Consider the following 18,273-nt stretch of genomic DNA (forward strand, 5'->3'; position numbering starts at 1 on the left):
TATATTATAAAAAAAATGTTTATTCTATCAGCATGTACCCTTAGGGGCTTTATAGTCATATGATAGAATCTTACTGTGATCTTAGTGTAGAACACTAAATATGGTATTGTACTGTAAAAGGCCTCCACATTGCGATAGCCTTATCAATCTCATTTTAGAAGGCTTTATGAGTCTTCACACATGCTAATAGTGGGGTACTAATGTACATGTGGGAAAACTCCACGCGCGCTTCAGTGTGTGTAGTAAATGAAACCGCGCTTCTGCGCCATTCATTAACAGACATTTAGGATTCATATTTAAATCGACTTTTGCGGCTTAATATTTACAAATACTAGTCCATATCGTGATTTGATTTAAATGTAATGACCTACTTTTGATTAATTCATTCAAAATTTGACAAATTCCGTGACATTCAGCGTTAAACTGTGAATTCTGTTTTAATGACTGGATAAAGACTACACTGCGTAATTTTCCACCTTATCATGCGGCCACTTGCCTGATGAAACATAAAATATTCCACATTGCGATAGCCTTATCAATCTCATTTTAGAAGGCTTTATGAGTCTTCACACATGCTAATAGTGGGGTACTAATGTACATGTGGGAAAACTCAGAGCTGAGTGAATCAATTAAAGTTTCAAACTGGTGCTCTGATCTGCTTCTTCTGTCAGTCTTTCTTTGTCTTTTACCGCCCTGTTTCTCAGTCTGACCGCCTGCACTTGGGTCTGAACTGGATACGTTTCTATGTGGTGCCGGAGGGTGAAAATCAGGGTCTAATTTGATATTTTTCCATTCACTGCTCACTGTCCTGCCATAATTCTCTTTTTCTTTTAACACCCTGATCCAGCTTAACTGGGTGAAATTGTCCAGGCTGTTCATCATCTATGATGCACCCTTTCATTGGTGATCGTCCAGGTCTGACCTCAATATTGTTGGAGTGAGAGTGTCCTGGCTGTTCTTCATTATTTCTGGAGCCTTTCACAGGTGATTCTCCAGATGTGACCTCAGTGTCATTGAGGTGAGACAGTCCAGACTGTTCTTCATCTTTGCTGGACCCTTTCATAGGTGTCTCCCCACATGCTGCTGGTGTGGTACTAATATACAAGCAGGAAAACGCAGAGGTGAGGGAATCAATGAAAGAATCAGACTGGAGTTCCAATGTTCTCCTTTTCCACTCTACACTCTCTGATCTGCCAGATTTCTCATCTCTTCTTTTAACACCCCGTGTCCTCTCAACCTGACTGACTGAGCTTAGGTCAGAACTGGATGTATCTCCAAGTAGTGCTCGTGAAGAAAAGCCTGAGCTGAGGGAATCCACTGAGTAATCAGAAGCAGAAAGATGGTCTGATCTAATCATTTTTTGTTCTCTGCTCTCTGATCTGCCAGAATTCCCCCTTTTTCTTTTAACACTGCATTTCATCTCAATCTGACGACCTGTGTTTCCATCAGAATTGGACATGTCTCCAAGTGATACTGGAGAAGAAAAGCCGGAGCTCATTCTGTTAGCCATCTGAGCAAATCTACTGGTAGTGGTAATCTACAGATTAACCGCAAACTGGTAGTTCATCAGAGGAAGTCTGATATTCTGTCACTACTGCTGCTATAAGCAACTGACCAGGATGGTCTAAAGCTTCTGGAATGCTTGTGATGTCACAGGTGTGATCGTTTGAATAATCCCCGTTTAAAAAACAACAACACCTGAACAGCTGTACATGTTCTAATGCTCTTCTGTGAAGGTGTGTGTGTATTAGAGCTGCGCGATATAGACAAAATAATCACATTTCCATTCTTTTCATGGCTATTGTGATTTTATTTGCGATTTTGGTAACTGTTTTCTCTTGTTCACGTTACATTCAAAATTGTATTTCAGTGTACAAGACCACATGCTTGATAAGTAAACCTGTAATGTCATGTCTCTAGAACAGACGAGATACAGAAAAAAACATTAATATTGCAAGACAAAATAAACTAAATGAAAGGTTTGTAGTATTGCTGAATAATTAAATGTAAAAATAAAATGGTGCATAGTCATCACTGTATGAATTAAATCTACAGTAATTTTTATTAAAGCTACTGAAGTTATTAAGTCAAAAGCAGTGAATGATTCTCTCCTTTTCTTTGCTTGTTTGATGAACATTAGGCACACAGATAGCAGCAGCAGGTTTATTAGGCTGCTGTCAAGACCTAATCAAACATCCTTGGGATTTCCTTCCAACTGTTTACATTCATTCAAGACATAAACAAATCTTTTACTTGAATACTCTCTCTGACGGGCGTGTTTGACATCATTCTGCATGTATTTGACCATTTTAGTGAAAGAAGCTCAATTCAGCACCCTGACATGACAGATGACAGACTGAGTTTTTTCACGGCTTATTACGTTTAATAACTCTTTTTAGCATGAAGCATGCCTCTCTTTTGATTTTCTCATTCATGCAAATTTCTTTATCAATCTAATGTAAATTACTTTGAGCAGTCCTGTGCTGGGCAGATATAATGTCGTACTGCGATATAAACGATATAGCAAACCATGACAACAGCCTCAAGCCTTTAACTTTCAACCCTAAAATTTTTTTTTCTTAAAATATTTATTATTGTTGGACCTCAAGCAGTTTTTGTCAAAATGTATGTTTTTATCTAAACGATATAAAACTCTACCGTAAGGTTGAGATGTCTGTTAAATCTTGCTTTACATGTGCTGTAGAGTTTCATGGGCTTTTTTGAATAATAACATTCCTGTAACATTGTCATTAAGTTAGTAAGACACCTTCCATAATTATCAGGGTCCACATGAAACAAAATTTATTCAAAAGTGGCATTTGGAAATAAATAATACATAAACTTTACATATAATGATATGTTGTGGTCAATATAATATCCAGGCCATTTTCAGTGATTTTAATCTTTGATCAATTTAGCTCACTTCAGTAAATTCAGCAATGAAATACATTTCACACATCAGGGCCATTTTTACAACAGGAATATTACAAGCTTTGTGAAATATCTTAGCCAATTTATCGTCAATGTCTTGTTTGACAACAGCTCATCATCATGTGAATCATACAAAAATGTACAATATTTAGAAAAAATTAAACATGAAGGTCCACCCCTTAACATAACGTCACATAAGAAGATGCAAAATCTACATAATTTCTGCTAAAAAAAAAACACTGTGTGAAATGTTTTTCATTGCTGAATTTACTGAAATTAGCTAAATTTATCAAAGATTAAAATCACTGAAAATGGCATGGATATTCTGTTTTTTGTTCTGCTAAAAAAAACACCGTCCACATCTTTTTCTTTTTTCTTGAGGGTTTACATTGATATTCTGTAGCTGTCTGCGGCAACTCCAAAGCAATCGACAGGATTTAATGTGCTTTCAAAATCATCAAGCGTGACTGTGTGTGTGCACATATCAGTGGCTACATTTGCACGTGTGGGAAACTGTGTGTACTTGTGTTTGTGTGTACGCAATGGTTCCACATGGCTGGAGATTAAATGGCTTGGAATTCCAAACCCAGTGGTTTCCTCCAGTGCCATTGGTCAGAGATACTACACCATCTCTCACATCCTGCCTTTCAGTTGGCTGATGTTCTTCTCTGCTTGGTTTTTCTCAGGAAATATGTGGGCCCAAACGTGGTCTGCTATCATGGACCTTGTCATTCCATACCCTGATGCCACACAAGTGGATGCCACGCCAGCCATGATTGCTCAAGTAAGATTACAACTAAAAACACATTCTTTAATCTATTTCTATTCCGACAGTCTGATTTCTTGGAAAAAGCCCCGTTTTCTGAAAGCAGTGGCTGTTTACATTAGGTGTCAAAGAAGGTAGATGCTGTTTACACTGAGTGTAAATAGTGGTAGATACTGTTTGCACCAAGCCTAAATAGCAACAAATAGCATCTTGTTTGCATGGAGTGCAAACAGGTATGATAGACACGTTTTATGCCTCCGTGTGCATTCAAAATCTCATTGGATTATTGAAATACAAACATTGCAAACAAATGTTTGTTGTAAATGATATATTATTTGGTGAAGGCTTTGTGCAATGGCATATGAAGGACATAAATGGCACTCATACATACCTGTAAATGTCTGTATGGTGTCCTCTGATTGTACGGTGCTCTTTGGTTCTTCAGGGTTGGGACCCCAAGCGGATGTTCCAGGAATCGGACCGGTTCTTCACTTCTATAGGTCTTCTGCCCATGCCTCCTGAGTTCTGGAACAAGTCCATGCTGGAAAAGCCAACAGATGGACGTGAAGTGGTCTGCCATGCTTCTGCTTGGGACTTCTACAACCGCAAAGACTTCAGGTACAAGCCTCATATCACAGTAAGATGGTCCCTACTAGGGCAGAAGAGGTTTGCTATATTAGTTTAATAATGGAGGATGTGATACCGTTTGTAAAAAAAAAAAAAATGATGTGAAATTTGTCAAAAAATCTATCCAAGGTAGCAGAATTGTTTAATATAATTAAAATGGATATAAACATGGATATTGAATGTGCATTTGTAGTGTACTTCAAATTATAAAAGTATATATTTTTTAAAACTGTACTTGCAGATTATATCAATGAAATTAAAGGTCACTGAAAGAAAGTTCACATTTATGACTGTCTTTTAAAAAGTGTTCTTAGTAATGTCATACTTAAAACTTGACTTTTTACACTGGTTTAAAGGGTTAGTTCACCCAAAAATTAAAATAAGCCCATGTTTTACTTACCCTCAAAGCATCCTAGGTGTATATGACTTTCTTCTTTCAGACGAATCCAATCGAAGTTATATTGAAATTTTCCTTGCTCTTCCAAGCGTTTGAATGGGAGTAAACGGGTGTTTTTTTTTTTTTCAACAGTCCAAAAGTAATCAAATAAAGTGTATTGCACGTATGACAGTCAGCAGAAGTGAGAAAAAAAGTATTTATAACATTTTAAATATGGATATTTTTCTTACAAAAATGCATCGATTCGCTACAGGAGACCTTTATTCACCCCCCGAAGCTGTGTGAGGCACGTTTTATCACACGCACGCTTTATTTGATTACTTTTAGACTGTTGAAAAAAAAACACCCGCTTACTCCCATTCAAACGCTTGGAAGAGCAAGGAAAGATTTCAATATAACTCTGATTGGATTCGTCTGAAAGAAGAAAGTCATATACACCTAGGATGCTTTGAGGGCAAGTAAAACAAGGGATAGTTTTCATTTTTGGGTGAACTAAAGGGTTAGTTCACCCAAAAATGAAAATTAGACTGTGTTTTTACTCACCCTCGATTACTCGACCCTCCATATTTTTAACATATAAAGCTTTTCTGTACAGTGGAGTGTTTGGTTTTGTCTTAATTCAGTCACTATGCTTCCTATAGGCAGTACAAAACAAGGCAGCTCGCTAGTTTTGGACTGAGCCTATTTCTCATGAACTGTCTAATATGTCTCCCTGGCCAAACAAACCCTAATTTCAAGCACTACTGTTGTTCATTTGATAAAGGGAGGATGCTAGAGCTGTAAAGACATCTGAAACAACAACTTTCTAGCCTTTTCCTTTCCATGTGTTATCTTGTGAACCTAACTTTTCCCATCCTCTTACCATTTCAAGGATCAAGCAGTGCACGGTGGTGACCATGGACGACCTCATCACCGTGCACCACGAGATGGGCCACGTTCAATACTTCCTGCAGTATAAGGATCAACCCATCTCTTTCCGCGATGGCGCCAACCCTGGATTCCACGAGGCCATCGGTGATGTACTGGCCCTGTCCATTTCCACACCTAAACATCTCCAGAGCATTGGCCTGCTGGTCAAGGTGGAGGACAATAAAGGTACAGCTCATACATCTACAAAAAAAAAAGCTTGCAACAAAACACATAAAATGCTAGTTCAAACCCTAAGTGTCTTACTGGTCTGTAGAAAGCACCATCAACTTCCTGATGAGCATGGCCTTGGATAAGATTGCCTTCCTGCCTTTTGGTTACCTAATGGACCAGTGGAGGTGGAAGGTGTTTGATGGAAGGATCTCAAGCTCAGAGTACAACAAAGAGTGGTGGAACCTGAGGTGACCGTTTTTCCGTTAATCCATAACTAACATTACTGTTAATAGGGCACTATGATTTAGGTAATGAGGAAAACGTGGATTGACAAAATGCGGATAAATAAATAAAAAGTAGGGCTGTATACTTAATCAAAACACGATATGGACTACTGTCTGTGAATATTAAAGCGCAAAAGACCGCTATTTAAATATGAAGTCAGTGCCGCAGTTTCGTCTAACATTACTTTTTTACATATTGAATGACGCTTGTTTTCTCAGCCTCTGCCATCTCACAATATGAGGACATCAACAAATGAACTTAATCTCCAGACCTTCTCTGAGAGTCACTTCATCACCTGCATTTCACCAATAAAACTATCGTCAGATAGTGACGGGCGCGTTTGACGCACTGCTTCGAGAAACTTCGAAACGTATCAAACTGCCAATGTCACGTGATTTCAGTAAACGATGCTTCGTTACGTCATGACCATTTCAAAAGTTTCAGAATTTGAATGGTTCGTATTTCTCATATTTAATTTAATGCTATTTAATGATTTGTTAATTGCATTTAAGATATTATAATTTCAATAAGACATTTGGTTTTGGGGTTTGTAAAAGCTGTTTTTGTTGTAGTTACACAGTTTGTGTGTGGCGTTTCGAACGCTTCGAAACCCGGGTGTGCCTCACACGTCCTGAAAAGTGAAGCTGCGGTCTCTTTGATCGCCCCCTGGTGGCTGGCTGCAGTACAGGTCATAAACCCCGCCCTCTCCATGTAAACGAATGGGACTTGATGGTTTTGGTCATTTAAGGTAGTTGTTATCACACTGATATATGTTCGTTTTTGTGATAAGTTTGATTTTAGCTAGTAATTTTATGCTATAAAAACGGGGTGTGTCGTTATGGTTGATTGGGTCTGCGGGAGTTTGGGCGGGAGTTTGATACCGCGGCTCCATCTCACGACACTACTGCGCAGACTCTGGCTCCAAGCAAATCTCTACTGCGCAGACTTGGGATCCAAATGACGTCATTTACTCAAGATGGCAGCGGCCATACTGAGATGCTTTGGCTTCACTTTTCTATAGTGGAAGGAAGTGGAGACGCGTCGTCCATCTTTTTTTACAGTCTATGTTCGAAACAGTGAATCATGTTGATGCTTCGAAAAGGTTAGTTTCTGCAATCGTTATCGTCAACGGTCGTCAACCCTTGAAAATAAAAGTTCGGATTAGCTTGAAGAAATTATATATTACTATTGTACAGTAAAATGTACCTCTCAAAATAATAATAATAATAACAACAATAATAATACAGTTCATAAAAACACATTTTTAAAAAGAATATTAGCCTACAATAATTTCCATCCATGTTTTCAAAAAATACATTTATATAGAAAATAAATAAATAGAGCATGTCATTTTAAAAATAAAGTTGTTTAAACTTTTCAAATATTTAATGACAGCTCAGAGGCAATGCAGATGTAACAAACGTGAGTGTCAAAATAAAGGTGCATCTTAAAAAAATACTGTGTAGCCTATATATGATTTTTTTTATGTGTTGCATCGATACATCATATTGTTTGTCATTTAACTGATGCATTGATCCATATCGAGGTATTGTTACACCCCTAGTTGATACTGTTTGCTAATCAGTTACATTAACATCAAAGCTGTGCAATATGTAAAGTTGTACCAGAGCTGAATTTGTGTATATTATACAAACAGAATGAAGTACCAGGGATTGTGTCCACCTGTACCGCGCACTGAGGAAGACTTCGACCCTGGTGCAAAGTTCCACATCCCAGCTAATGTGCCCTACGTCAGGTAGTGGAAAGATCTTGCATCTATCATGTTACACAACTCATGTAATCAAATAAGCCTTTGGATTGACCGTTTATTTGGTTTGGCTCCAAAAGGTACTTTGTGAGTTTTATAATCCAGTTCCAGTTCCACAAAGCCCTGTGTGAAGCCGCCGGTCAGCCAGCTCCGCTCCACAACTGTGACATCTACCAGTCCAAAGAAGCAGGGAAACTCCTGGGGTCAGTAAATCACTTAGAACTGTTTCCAGTTTTTACAAGCACTAGGAGCAATAAAGTAGTAAGATTTTATAGTCTCATCAATTTTGCTCGCGAATAAAAGAGCTCTACTCCCTCCTCCTCAGTGATGTGATGAAGATGGGCTTCAGTAAACCCTGGCCCGAAGCCATGACTTTGATTACTGGCCAGCCCAAAATGTCAGTCCAGCCTCTGATGGAATACTTCCAACCGCTCATCGAGTGGCTTGAAGAGGAGAACAAAAAGAACGGTGACGTCCTGGGATGGCCAGAGTACGATTGGACGCCTTACAAAAGTAAGGTTGGAGTTCATGAATCGACACTCAAATGTTGTTTTAACACTCAATTTCCTGTGTTTTATTGAAAAATAAATGTGCTTCAGCTGGGAAACTTGGATGGATTTCAGTCAAATTAATTGGAGCAGAATAAAATTTGAATGTTAGTAAGCCAATCCCAACGACTTTCCAAGAAGCTCCAACTCAATTGTAAACCACTGGATTTGGGTGATTATTAAAATAGGACAAGTTTCTTTTCTGTAATTTTTTTTTCCAGAATATTCTATATATACATATACATATATATATATATATATATAAAAAATTTTTTTCAGGAATGTAATATAATTGTATTTTTTTTAATCTTTTTTTTTTTTTTTTGTGCTGAAAAGTAAAATTTGTCAGAATTTCTACATTTCTGACTAATCCCCTTACCCATACATTTTAACTTCTCTTCTATAGTTTATTTATATAAAACATTTATAAAAAGATGTCATAACAGAGATAAAATTTTCAATTAACGTATAAACATGAGTATATTTTTATGTGCAATTTTATTATTTATAACAGAATCTCTTCCCCCAATACTGCTGTCATTACTTTCATCTCACCAATAATTTGTATAATATAATATAAATGTATAAAATACATTTGTAAAAATATGTCTTTAAGAACTTCATAAGGATCACATTTTCACTTAAACTTGGTACTGTATATGTACAATTTTATTATTTATAACAGAATCTCTGTCCCCGTATTGCTCTCATTACCATCACACAAGACTTTGTATGATAATATAAAATACAATTTAAAAAAAGATTAATAACTTACTGTATATTTACAATTTGTAATATTTATAAAATAATCCGTCCCAAATACTGATCACACCAAGAATTTGAGTATCATTCCATTCCATTCTGTTCTACTCTACATATGATGGAAATGACAAGTGACAGGGTCAGAAATGTCATTAATATTAAGATTTTAAACTTCATTTGAGGTTTATTATAGTGTATATATAAGGTTAATTACAGTATATATTTATTCAGAAACAATCTTTTTTTCTGTAATTTGAAGTTACTTGTCTGCTAAGTAACATCATGTGTTAACATGCACAAAAGTAAAACTACCATCAATAACAAAAATCCAGACCATAGCACTTTTTAACACTAGTACAAGTGCTCACACACTTCTCACCTGTTTGTTTCAGTGATGGAAGAGAAGCCGAAAGCAGTCAGTTTCCTGGGTTTGAGTGTGGATGAGGCAGGTGCTGTGGCGGGACAGTGGATTCTCCTGGTTCTGAGCATCGTCTTCCTGCTTGGCATCATCTATTTAGTCTACAGATACGGGAAGACTAAACGCTTACAAGACAAATCGATGTCTCAGATGGAGCTTAAGTAAAGGAACACATTCTATTCTTACCATGCAGTCATTACTTTTTGACAAAAACCACCTCTTTTTGAAAGTATATTTATTATTTTTGGTCAAATTTGTTTGACTATGCAATGAAAGGTAACTTGTAATTTATTTGTAAACTTTAAATGTTTGAATGCTGTTTTCAATTATTTGTATAGTCTTAGCTGTATGCATTTCTGATTGATTTTACTGGTAAATCTTTATAGAATATAAAGAATAATACAGACGTTCTGGCTTTGTGTATTGTCTGAGTGCAGGAACATTTCATAAAAATGAGCCTTCAATTAAAAAAAAAAATTGTAATCTTAAAAAAAAAAAAAAAGACCTTACAGACCATCATGTTTTTTTTCTGTGTGGACATACAGTATATTTTCTCAACTCTATACCCAGGTCTGAGGTATACAAGCATTTGCTCAGAACGTAATGAACTCTAGTGTTTCAGTATCCAGCTCCCCTCTAATAACTAAAGGAGTCAACCAATGTGGGCTTCTTTCTGACAATCCACCACTTGATTATATTAAACTTCACTAAACTATAACACTTCAAGCAATTAACCATGTGATCATTTTCAGTATTCCCATCACTGAACGTGGACTGATCTGAACTGAACTGAAGTGAAATCTGCAACAATCCTTGTGGCTTGGCAGTACATGTACATCTTTTTAATAGAAAATATAGCATTTGTTCAAGCATAAAAGCAACATTCTTCACTAGTTTCTAGTAGCTGCTGTTCTGCAAAAAAGGGTCAACACAATACTATTTGAGTAGACAGTAATACAATAATAAAGAATGAAAATCTGAAATGGACAAGAACAGAGTGACTTGCGTCAAATTACACCACAAAATCATACAAAAAAAATCAATATTGAGTCGACAAACAATAAGTGAAGTTTGGGTCAGTACTATATATTGACCAAATCAGCTTTGATTTTTGCTCATACAATACGAATGTTTTTTTTTCCCGCATTGCAGTAATGAGAATTTAATTGTGCTTAATTGTCGTAAAATTGCTTCACAATGTAAAAAAAAGTCCTAAATTAAGCTTTTATTCAAACTGTTTATATATATATATATATATATATATAGAGAGAGAGAGAGAGAGAGAGAGAGAGAGATTCACCCAACTAATGCTGACAGGAACATGATGGTTTGGGCAAACATTTTACACACTTAAACACTGTAGTCTTCCTCCATGGGAGGAAGTAGCTGGGGAAAAAAAATGGAGCAGTTCTTATGCAGTGTTGCAAAATAAGCGTCCAAAGACAAAGCAAATGGAACTTGAAAATCAAGTCTATTTCCTCAGTGCTGTTTGATCAGAACTGGTTTCAAATCAGTTATAGCATGATGGAAAAGATCTCCTTCTCTCAATGAGTAAAATTACCCAAGGCTCTGGAAAGCGGAACTATTATAGTGACATTAAAAAAAAATATATTACAATGGAATGAAATTTAAAATGCAATGAAACACACAAAGCAAGATTTAAAGATTTCAAACTAGGAAAATAAATCAGTTGCTCATTACTAAGTCAAGGACGTAACAGACAATACTCTGGCTTCGTTGAAAGCGGTTTAATGGTCTACAAATCACGATATTGCACACAGACCAACAAACATTTCGAAACGTTCTCACTGCGTGATTGGCGGCTCCAAACGCCAGTGTCCAGTGTCTGCTGAGTTGAGACGGTTAATAAAAGACATCCTCCAATCATCACGCTCCCCAGGCTCTGGATGGAGAGAGGTGAAGAGGTCAGTAGTAATATTCATGCATTTCTGTCCAGTTGGTGACCCAGAGTTTCTTGCTCAGTTCTTGCTCAGGCTGAAAGGCCAAGTTATAGCGTTCCTCTTTGCGTACTTTCACTCCATGGTACTTTGGCATTATCCTGTAGTAAACGGTCCTTTTGAAGAAACCGCACTGCTCGAGACAGACAGAGAATCAAAGAAACGTTTCAGGTAAGAGTGACGGATATGCTTTGTAATGAAAATTTAAAAGTAAATAAAAGTAATTAGATTTTAAATGTTAGCATTTATTCACCCTCAAGACAAGCCTGTATTATTCCTTCTTTCGCAAAGAGCTCCATAAAAGCATCGTAAAAGAAGTTCGTATGACTTGTGCTCTATATATTTCAAGTCTTCTGAAGCCATTTGATCAATTTTACAGCTAGATTTTCTCATGCTGTTTCAAGTTGTGATTGGTCATGTGACGAATGAGAAAAGCCATTTACTAGCAAATTATATGATTCTTTTATGATGCTTTTTGTCATTTTTGGAGCTTTGCAGTATCAATCTAAAAATCCACTTTTCTTGAAAAACAGCAGCATGGAAATTGTGCATCTCATTTTGTGTTTGACAGAAGAAAATAAATAATATGACAAGAGGGTAAGTAAATGATAACAGAAATGAAAATCTGCTCAAAATGTACTCGCCCTCAGGCCATCCAAGATGTAGATGAGTTTGTTTCTTCATGGGAACAGATCCGGAGAGATTTAGCATTACAACACTTGCTCACAGTGAATGGGTGCCGTCAGAATGAAACAAATCACGTTTTAACATTAAACTGTCGTTTATAATGTATAATAATGCTTCCTCCAGTAAAAAAGTCCATCCCCTGTTGTCCTCTCACATCAAAATCCACTAATATATTTGTTCTGGCTTTTAAACATTGCTTGATCTCTGCATATTTCTCTCCTGATTCAGAGAAATGGCTTTTTCACTGGATAAAGCAATATTATGGATAGAGGATTCATGTTTTAGCCAGTTTGAAGTCGATGGATTTGTTTAATACAAACACGCAGCTTTTCACTAAACGTTAATTGATGGACTCAATTCATGTGGATTATTGTGATGTTTTTATCAGCTGTTTGTACACTCATTCTGACGGCACCCATTCACTGCAGAGGATCCACTGGTGAGCAAGTGATGTAATGCTAAATTTCTCCAAACCTGATAAAGAAACAAACTCACCTACATCTTGGATGGCCTGAGGGTGAGTAAATGTCCGGCAAATTTTCATTTTTTGGTGAACTATTCCTTAAAGCACTGTATAAATGCATAGACATTATTAAAGAATGGGGAAAAAACTGAATCTTCATGCTTCGGTTAGGATTAATTTAAACGAGTGCACACAAATTTAAAAATATTGAATTAGTGGAAAAAGTGCATTGAAATTCCCATTTGAGCTCTACGTCTCTGGGAATATGAAGGGTTATTGAGCAAGACAGAGAGAATGAGAAATGAAAAGATTGTTATTTGACTCTGGCAGGGAAGGAATTACGGAGGTAAGCCAGAAAAAAGATTTGTGAAGTGAAAAGTCAGAAAAAGCGTATGGTAACTAGAGAGATCTCCAGGGTCTGCTTTACCGAAGGGCCCTAACAGTGCTGCCATAGCATAGGCTCAGTATTCCTCCGTCAGCCTCTCTGTCTCAGAGGGCTGGATCTTTATTTCTGCTTTCTGGGATTTGGCCTCATACATCTCCCTCCTGCTGGCCCGTCGGAAGAAACCGCACTGTGGAGGAGGGGCGGAGCCCAAGGCGGGACATTTATTACTGATTTAAATAACAAGAGGCAGTGACATTTCACATAAAGTGTGCACTGGGTCAAATTGAATTTCATGGACTGCAAGCATGTGGTTTAAATCTGTCCTTTCATTTGCGTTTATAAACCATCCCTGGTTAAGTTATAGTTTATAAATAAATGTTTTAGGAAAAGTGCCTAAAAGTGGGTGGTGTGACCAAAATCCAATTTCACGCTATGAGTAATTTTATGTAATGGTACTATTCAAAAGTTTGGGGTTAGAATAATTTGTTTTTATTCAGCAAGGACACGTTTAAATCAAAAGTGACAAAAGATTTCCATTAAAAAAAATAATTTAAAAATTCTGTTCTTTTGAACATTCTTCATTAAATAATCCTGAAATTATTTTTTGGAGCAACAAATCAGCATATTAGAATTATTTCTGAATGATCACGTGACACTGAAGACTGGAGTAATGTTGCTGATAATTCAGCTTTGCATCACAGGAATAAACTTAAATAACTTAATCTTTTCATTTCGTTTCATTATTTTCTCTTTTGTTTGGAAACTAATGGATGCAAACCACAACATAAAATTATTTATAACAAAAAAATCTGGCATCAGTGAAAAAACAAAAACAAAGCTTAACCCAACATTATGCAACACTTGACTTAAAAACAAAATAAAACCAATATTATAAAATGTTGAACGTAAAATAGCTGATGTATACACACGTGACCCCACATCAGTTGAATTTGATGGTAAACTTTAATATAATAAATAATTGGGACACGTCCTGATCTGTATCTGCACATACATGTGTACTACCGTATGCTGGTCTAGCAGAATTTCTCAGGTGACACATTTCTACTATCGTAACACTTCCCAGCCCAATTGTGACCTGGATTTCAGATCATTCTAAATGATGGGCAAACTTCTTTGAAAAGTTTGAATTTTGATCTTGATGGGATGTTGACCAAATATAAAAGCGCAAATACCTTCCACAGAATGAGACTGATGATGCCTAATAACAGTATCCCTGCAACCGCTGCAACAATGATGATCCAGAGAGGAACTTCATACGGCGTCTCCTCTCCCAGCACTGGATCAATGTTTACTGAAAACTACAGACAATTCAATTAGATCAAACACCATCGGCTCCTTCATGTCAAAATGAATAAGCACTGACTTATATTTTGCACTGCATTTTACAGTTATGAAAATGGTTTCAGAAGTCAAGTTATTTTTATACGCTTACACAGCTCCCAGTAATAAACAGGAAAATAACCATTAATGTTGCAAAATTCAACAGTTATTAAACTGTAAAACAGCTCTATCGAAGACAGCGGTCATTATTCAGCTGAATTTCATCCAGTGTTGATTCAGTTCAGTAACATTGTTGATGTTAAATGCAAAGTTTATCGATAATCAAAAACAAATTTGTTTCACAGCAGCTCTGCAGAAGACAATAGTGTCATTGTTCAGCTTAACTTGGTTCAATATTGATTCAGTTCAGTAACAGTGATGTTGCAGAGTTTACCAATTATGAAACAAATTTGATTTACAGCAGCTCTACACCAAGCGGCAACCTCCCGTTCTCTCGCTTGAAACCAACACGGAAGTGACTAAAACTGCAATTCATCGACCGACTGTTAGAGGCTGGCTCCAAAAGGGAGTCAGTCCCATAGACTCCCCATGTTAAAATGCCCAACTTTACAGCAGAAAAAAATGTGTTTTCAGCCTGGTACAAAAAGTGGTTTTGGGCTATATAGCTAATTTTGCCCTTCATGACAACTGTGAGGGGGTGAAATTTTTTATAACTCATCCGTTTAAATTATATTAAGCCTTAAAGTTCTGCATAATTAAGGGCGTGGCCACTTGAGTGACAGGTGACACTACGTCCATGTTTTTATACAGTCTATGCTCTACACAGGACAAAAGTGTTATTGTTCAGCTCAGCTTCAGCTAGAACACTCCTGAACAGAGATAATTCAATAACTGTGACAATATTGCAAAGTTCATCAATTATGAAACAACTTCAAATTCAGCTGTGAAGCAGCTCAATAGAAGACAATAGTATCATTATGTAGCTCGAGTTTTGTTCTTTTTCGATAGTGTCAGTGCAGTCAAAACGATACGATTTCTAAATATTAATTGTCTTTTAAACCCCAGTTCATATGACTCGTGCACTAAATTCCAAGATATTTCAGAAGACTTACAATACTACTTTCAAAGTAGCTTTTGAAAGTACAGTACAAAGACTACTTTCATGATGTTTTACAGTGCATTTTTGGAGTTTGTGTCTGTGGAGAGATTATGAACTATGAAGTAGATAAATCATTACTAGGTGAACTTTAATGCGAACAGCTCTGACCTCTCTGATCTGGTTGTCCATTTTGATGGCCGGTTTATCCGTCAGCAGTCTCAGCGTGGCCTGGCCCTTCACTTCCACTCGCAGGACATTGGCGTAATCCTGCCAGAAAACCACAGAGATCAATTGAGTCATTCAGTGAGCACCATTTAGTGAGTACTTCACAAACAGCTACTAATACAAACCTCCAGCAAGGTGCTGTTCCACATGCGAGACTTAACTCTGATCTCCGCCTGAGTCAACATGTTATGCAGCGGGCAGGAGAAGGTCATGCAGCGAGCCGTCAGCTTTGAACACTCCTGAACAGGGACAAAAGCCACGCTTTTTGACATTTGTCATTGATATGACGAAAAAACTGTTGGGACAGCATGAAAATCAGTGCAGACGCCTCCCTCACCAGCAAATGGGACACTTTACGAGGTGCCTGGATGGTGACAGAAGCTTCTGCATAGGGATATCCTGACTCCAACTCTCTTTTGGACCGTTTGGTAGCTCGATCTGACAGCTGCAAGAGATGATGTAGACGACAATTGAATGGAGTGAATGAAATTGGAAATGAGTTACGGTGGGTTGCTGTATTTTCTCAGACTCACTGTGAGGTTGAGAGGGTTGACAACCTTCCCCGGTGGGACACAACGTGACTCTGACGCTCCTTTGATCACTATCTCTGTGAGATACAGCAGCCATTTCCCATTGGTTACCTCAAATGGCCATTCAAAGTCAATCATCAGAGTTCCCAAATCTCTCAGAGGTTCTCCCAGCACGTGTACCTGGAAAGTGGAAACAAAGACCATTTTTAGTGTTTTAAAGGCACAATATGTAAGTTTTCACCACTAGAGATCGCATTTTCAAAACAATAACAAAGCTTGATGACGCTATGAAGGAGGATGTTCACTGATGATAATTTAATTTAATGATAATTTAATTATTGAGGTGAGGATGAGGATGAGGTAATTATTGTATGAGGTAATTAATTATTTGTTTTTTATTACCTGTACCTTCCACAGTTATTTAAACAGCAATAAATCATACAGAGAAAACAAGCAAAGAACATTTACATTGTCAAAGAACATTATGACTGACTTTGGTCTAGCGCGAGTTTAAGCACTCTCAAAAAACTCTCCTTATAATCAGTAAAGCTGTCTATACACGGTTTTATGAATGAATCATACGTACATGCGCACTTTGTTGTTTATGATGAGAGAATTCACGTGAGAGCTGAATTCAGTCAGCGAGGCGTGCAGTGAACAAAAAACTCATCTGAATGCCTCTGATTGGCCATTGCCTTCATAAGCTCAACGGACTCGTGTGTGATTGGTTATAATGCGCAACACTGTAAAAACGCGTTAAAAAAAAACATGGCGCAAACATTGAGTAGATCTAAATTTAATGCTGCAGTCAACACTTTTCATTTTCATTTTCATTTTCACTTTATTCGCGACAGCTGTAATGGATTTAGTTTAACTGTACAGCAGTATTTATGTCCGTGTGTTGCCATAGTTTCTACAAGCGGAAACTGAGGATATGCGGATATTACGTCATTGATAGGCGACAATGACCAGGGACGATTTAAAATGGGAATTTCTATGGATTTACAAATCCTTGGGAACTTTTGGGATAACGTAAGTACACAACTGCATGAAATATATCACACTGTGCAAGTAGTTTTTGGATATTTCATTACAAAAATCTTACATATTGTGCCTTTAACACTTTGAACTGTTTAAAAGGAGCTTAAAAGCATTAGTCCACCCAAAACTGTAAATTCTGACATCATTTATTCGCCCTCATGTCATTCCAAACCTGTATAACTTCACAGGTTCACATGGGACACACACAAAAAAAGAAATTTTGAAGAATGTGGGTAAATAACAGTTTCGGTGACCACTGACTTCCAATGTATGAACAAAAAACAATGTATGGAAATTCTTCAAAATATCTTCTTTTCTGTTGCTCAGAAAAAAACAAAGTCATACAGATTTAGAATGTCATGAGTAAATGTGAATAAATGATGACCAAATTCATTTTGAGTGAACTATCCCTTTAAAAGTGGACTCAAATCTCAATTGTTTAGTTGTGGTCTCCATCTACTTTTCATTCCCACTGTTGTTTTCAGGAATCTGTACCAATTAAATACTGAATTTACTAATATTATAGCAGAATAAAATTATACATTATTATATAATAATCACATATTTTTGCCCTAATTTCTTAACTTTAATTCGGCAATGATTTAACCCTTGAGCTTTTTATTATCATCATTGACTTTTTAAGTACTGGCCAAAAACATTTAAAACTCCACTACCATTCAAAATTGGAGGCAGTAGAATTATTTTTATTTTTGACTTTTTTTTAAAAGAAATGAATACTGATCAAAAGCGACAGTAAAGACATTTATAATTTCTAATTTTATATTAGTGCTGTTCTTTTGAACTTTTCATTCATCATTAATTTCATCAAAAATCCTGAGAAAGTGTTTCAGTTTCCATAAAAATATTAAGCAGCACAACTGTTTTAAACATTGATCATCACTGACACAAAAGACTGGAGTAGTGACAGCTTAGAATTTTTATCACAGGAATTAATTACATTTTACACACACACACACACACACACACACACACACACACAC

The 18,273-nt window shown here is 36.7% G+C and overlaps 2 protein-coding genes across 2 annotated transcripts in view; one reads left to right on the forward strand and one right to left on the reverse strand.

Moving 5' to 3' along the window:
- LOC107653924 (angiotensin-converting enzyme-like) overlaps positions 1-9,850 on the forward strand; it is a 47,730-nt gene extending 37,880 nt beyond the window's left edge. The window contains 8 exon segments of the mRNA XM_016440785.1: positions 3,618-3,715; positions 4,143-4,315; positions 5,593-5,816; positions 5,905-6,049; positions 7,744-7,842; positions 7,935-8,057; positions 8,180-8,367; positions 9,557-9,850. Of these exon segments, the coding sequence (XP_016296271.1) occupies positions 3,618-3,715; positions 4,143-4,315; positions 5,593-5,816; positions 5,905-6,049; positions 7,744-7,842; positions 7,935-8,057; positions 8,180-8,367; positions 9,557-9,747 (1,241 nt within the window). The 3' untranslated portion in view covers positions 9,748-9,850.
- Positions 9,851-11,595: 1,745 nt separating this feature from the next.
- The window catches only part of LOC107653925 (integrin alpha-3-like), a 60,352-nt gene continuing 53,674 nt past the window's right edge, over positions 11,596-18,273 (reverse strand). The window contains exons 19-25 of the mRNA XM_016440786.1: positions 16,235-16,411; positions 16,039-16,146; positions 15,827-15,940; positions 15,645-15,743; positions 14,269-14,394; positions 13,118-13,262; positions 11,596-11,673 (exon numbers count right to left, since the gene is read on the reverse strand). Coding sequence (XP_016296272.1) covers positions 13,152-13,262; positions 14,269-14,394; positions 15,645-15,743; positions 15,827-15,940; positions 16,039-16,146; positions 16,235-16,411 — 735 coding nt within the window. The 3' untranslated portion in view covers positions 11,596-11,673; positions 13,118-13,151. The remainder of the gene's footprint in view (positions 11,674-13,117; positions 13,263-14,268; positions 14,395-15,644; positions 15,744-15,826; positions 15,941-16,038; positions 16,147-16,234; positions 16,412-18,273) is intronic.

This window comes from Sinocyclocheilus anshuiensis, unplaced genomic scaffold, assembly GCF_001515605.1.
Source record: "Sinocyclocheilus anshuiensis isolate Anshui unplaced genomic scaffold, SAMN03320099.WGS_v1.1 scaffold454, whole genome shotgun sequence".
NCBI classification, from domain to species: Eukaryota; Metazoa; Chordata; class Actinopteri; order Cypriniformes; family Cyprinidae; genus Sinocyclocheilus; species Sinocyclocheilus anshuiensis.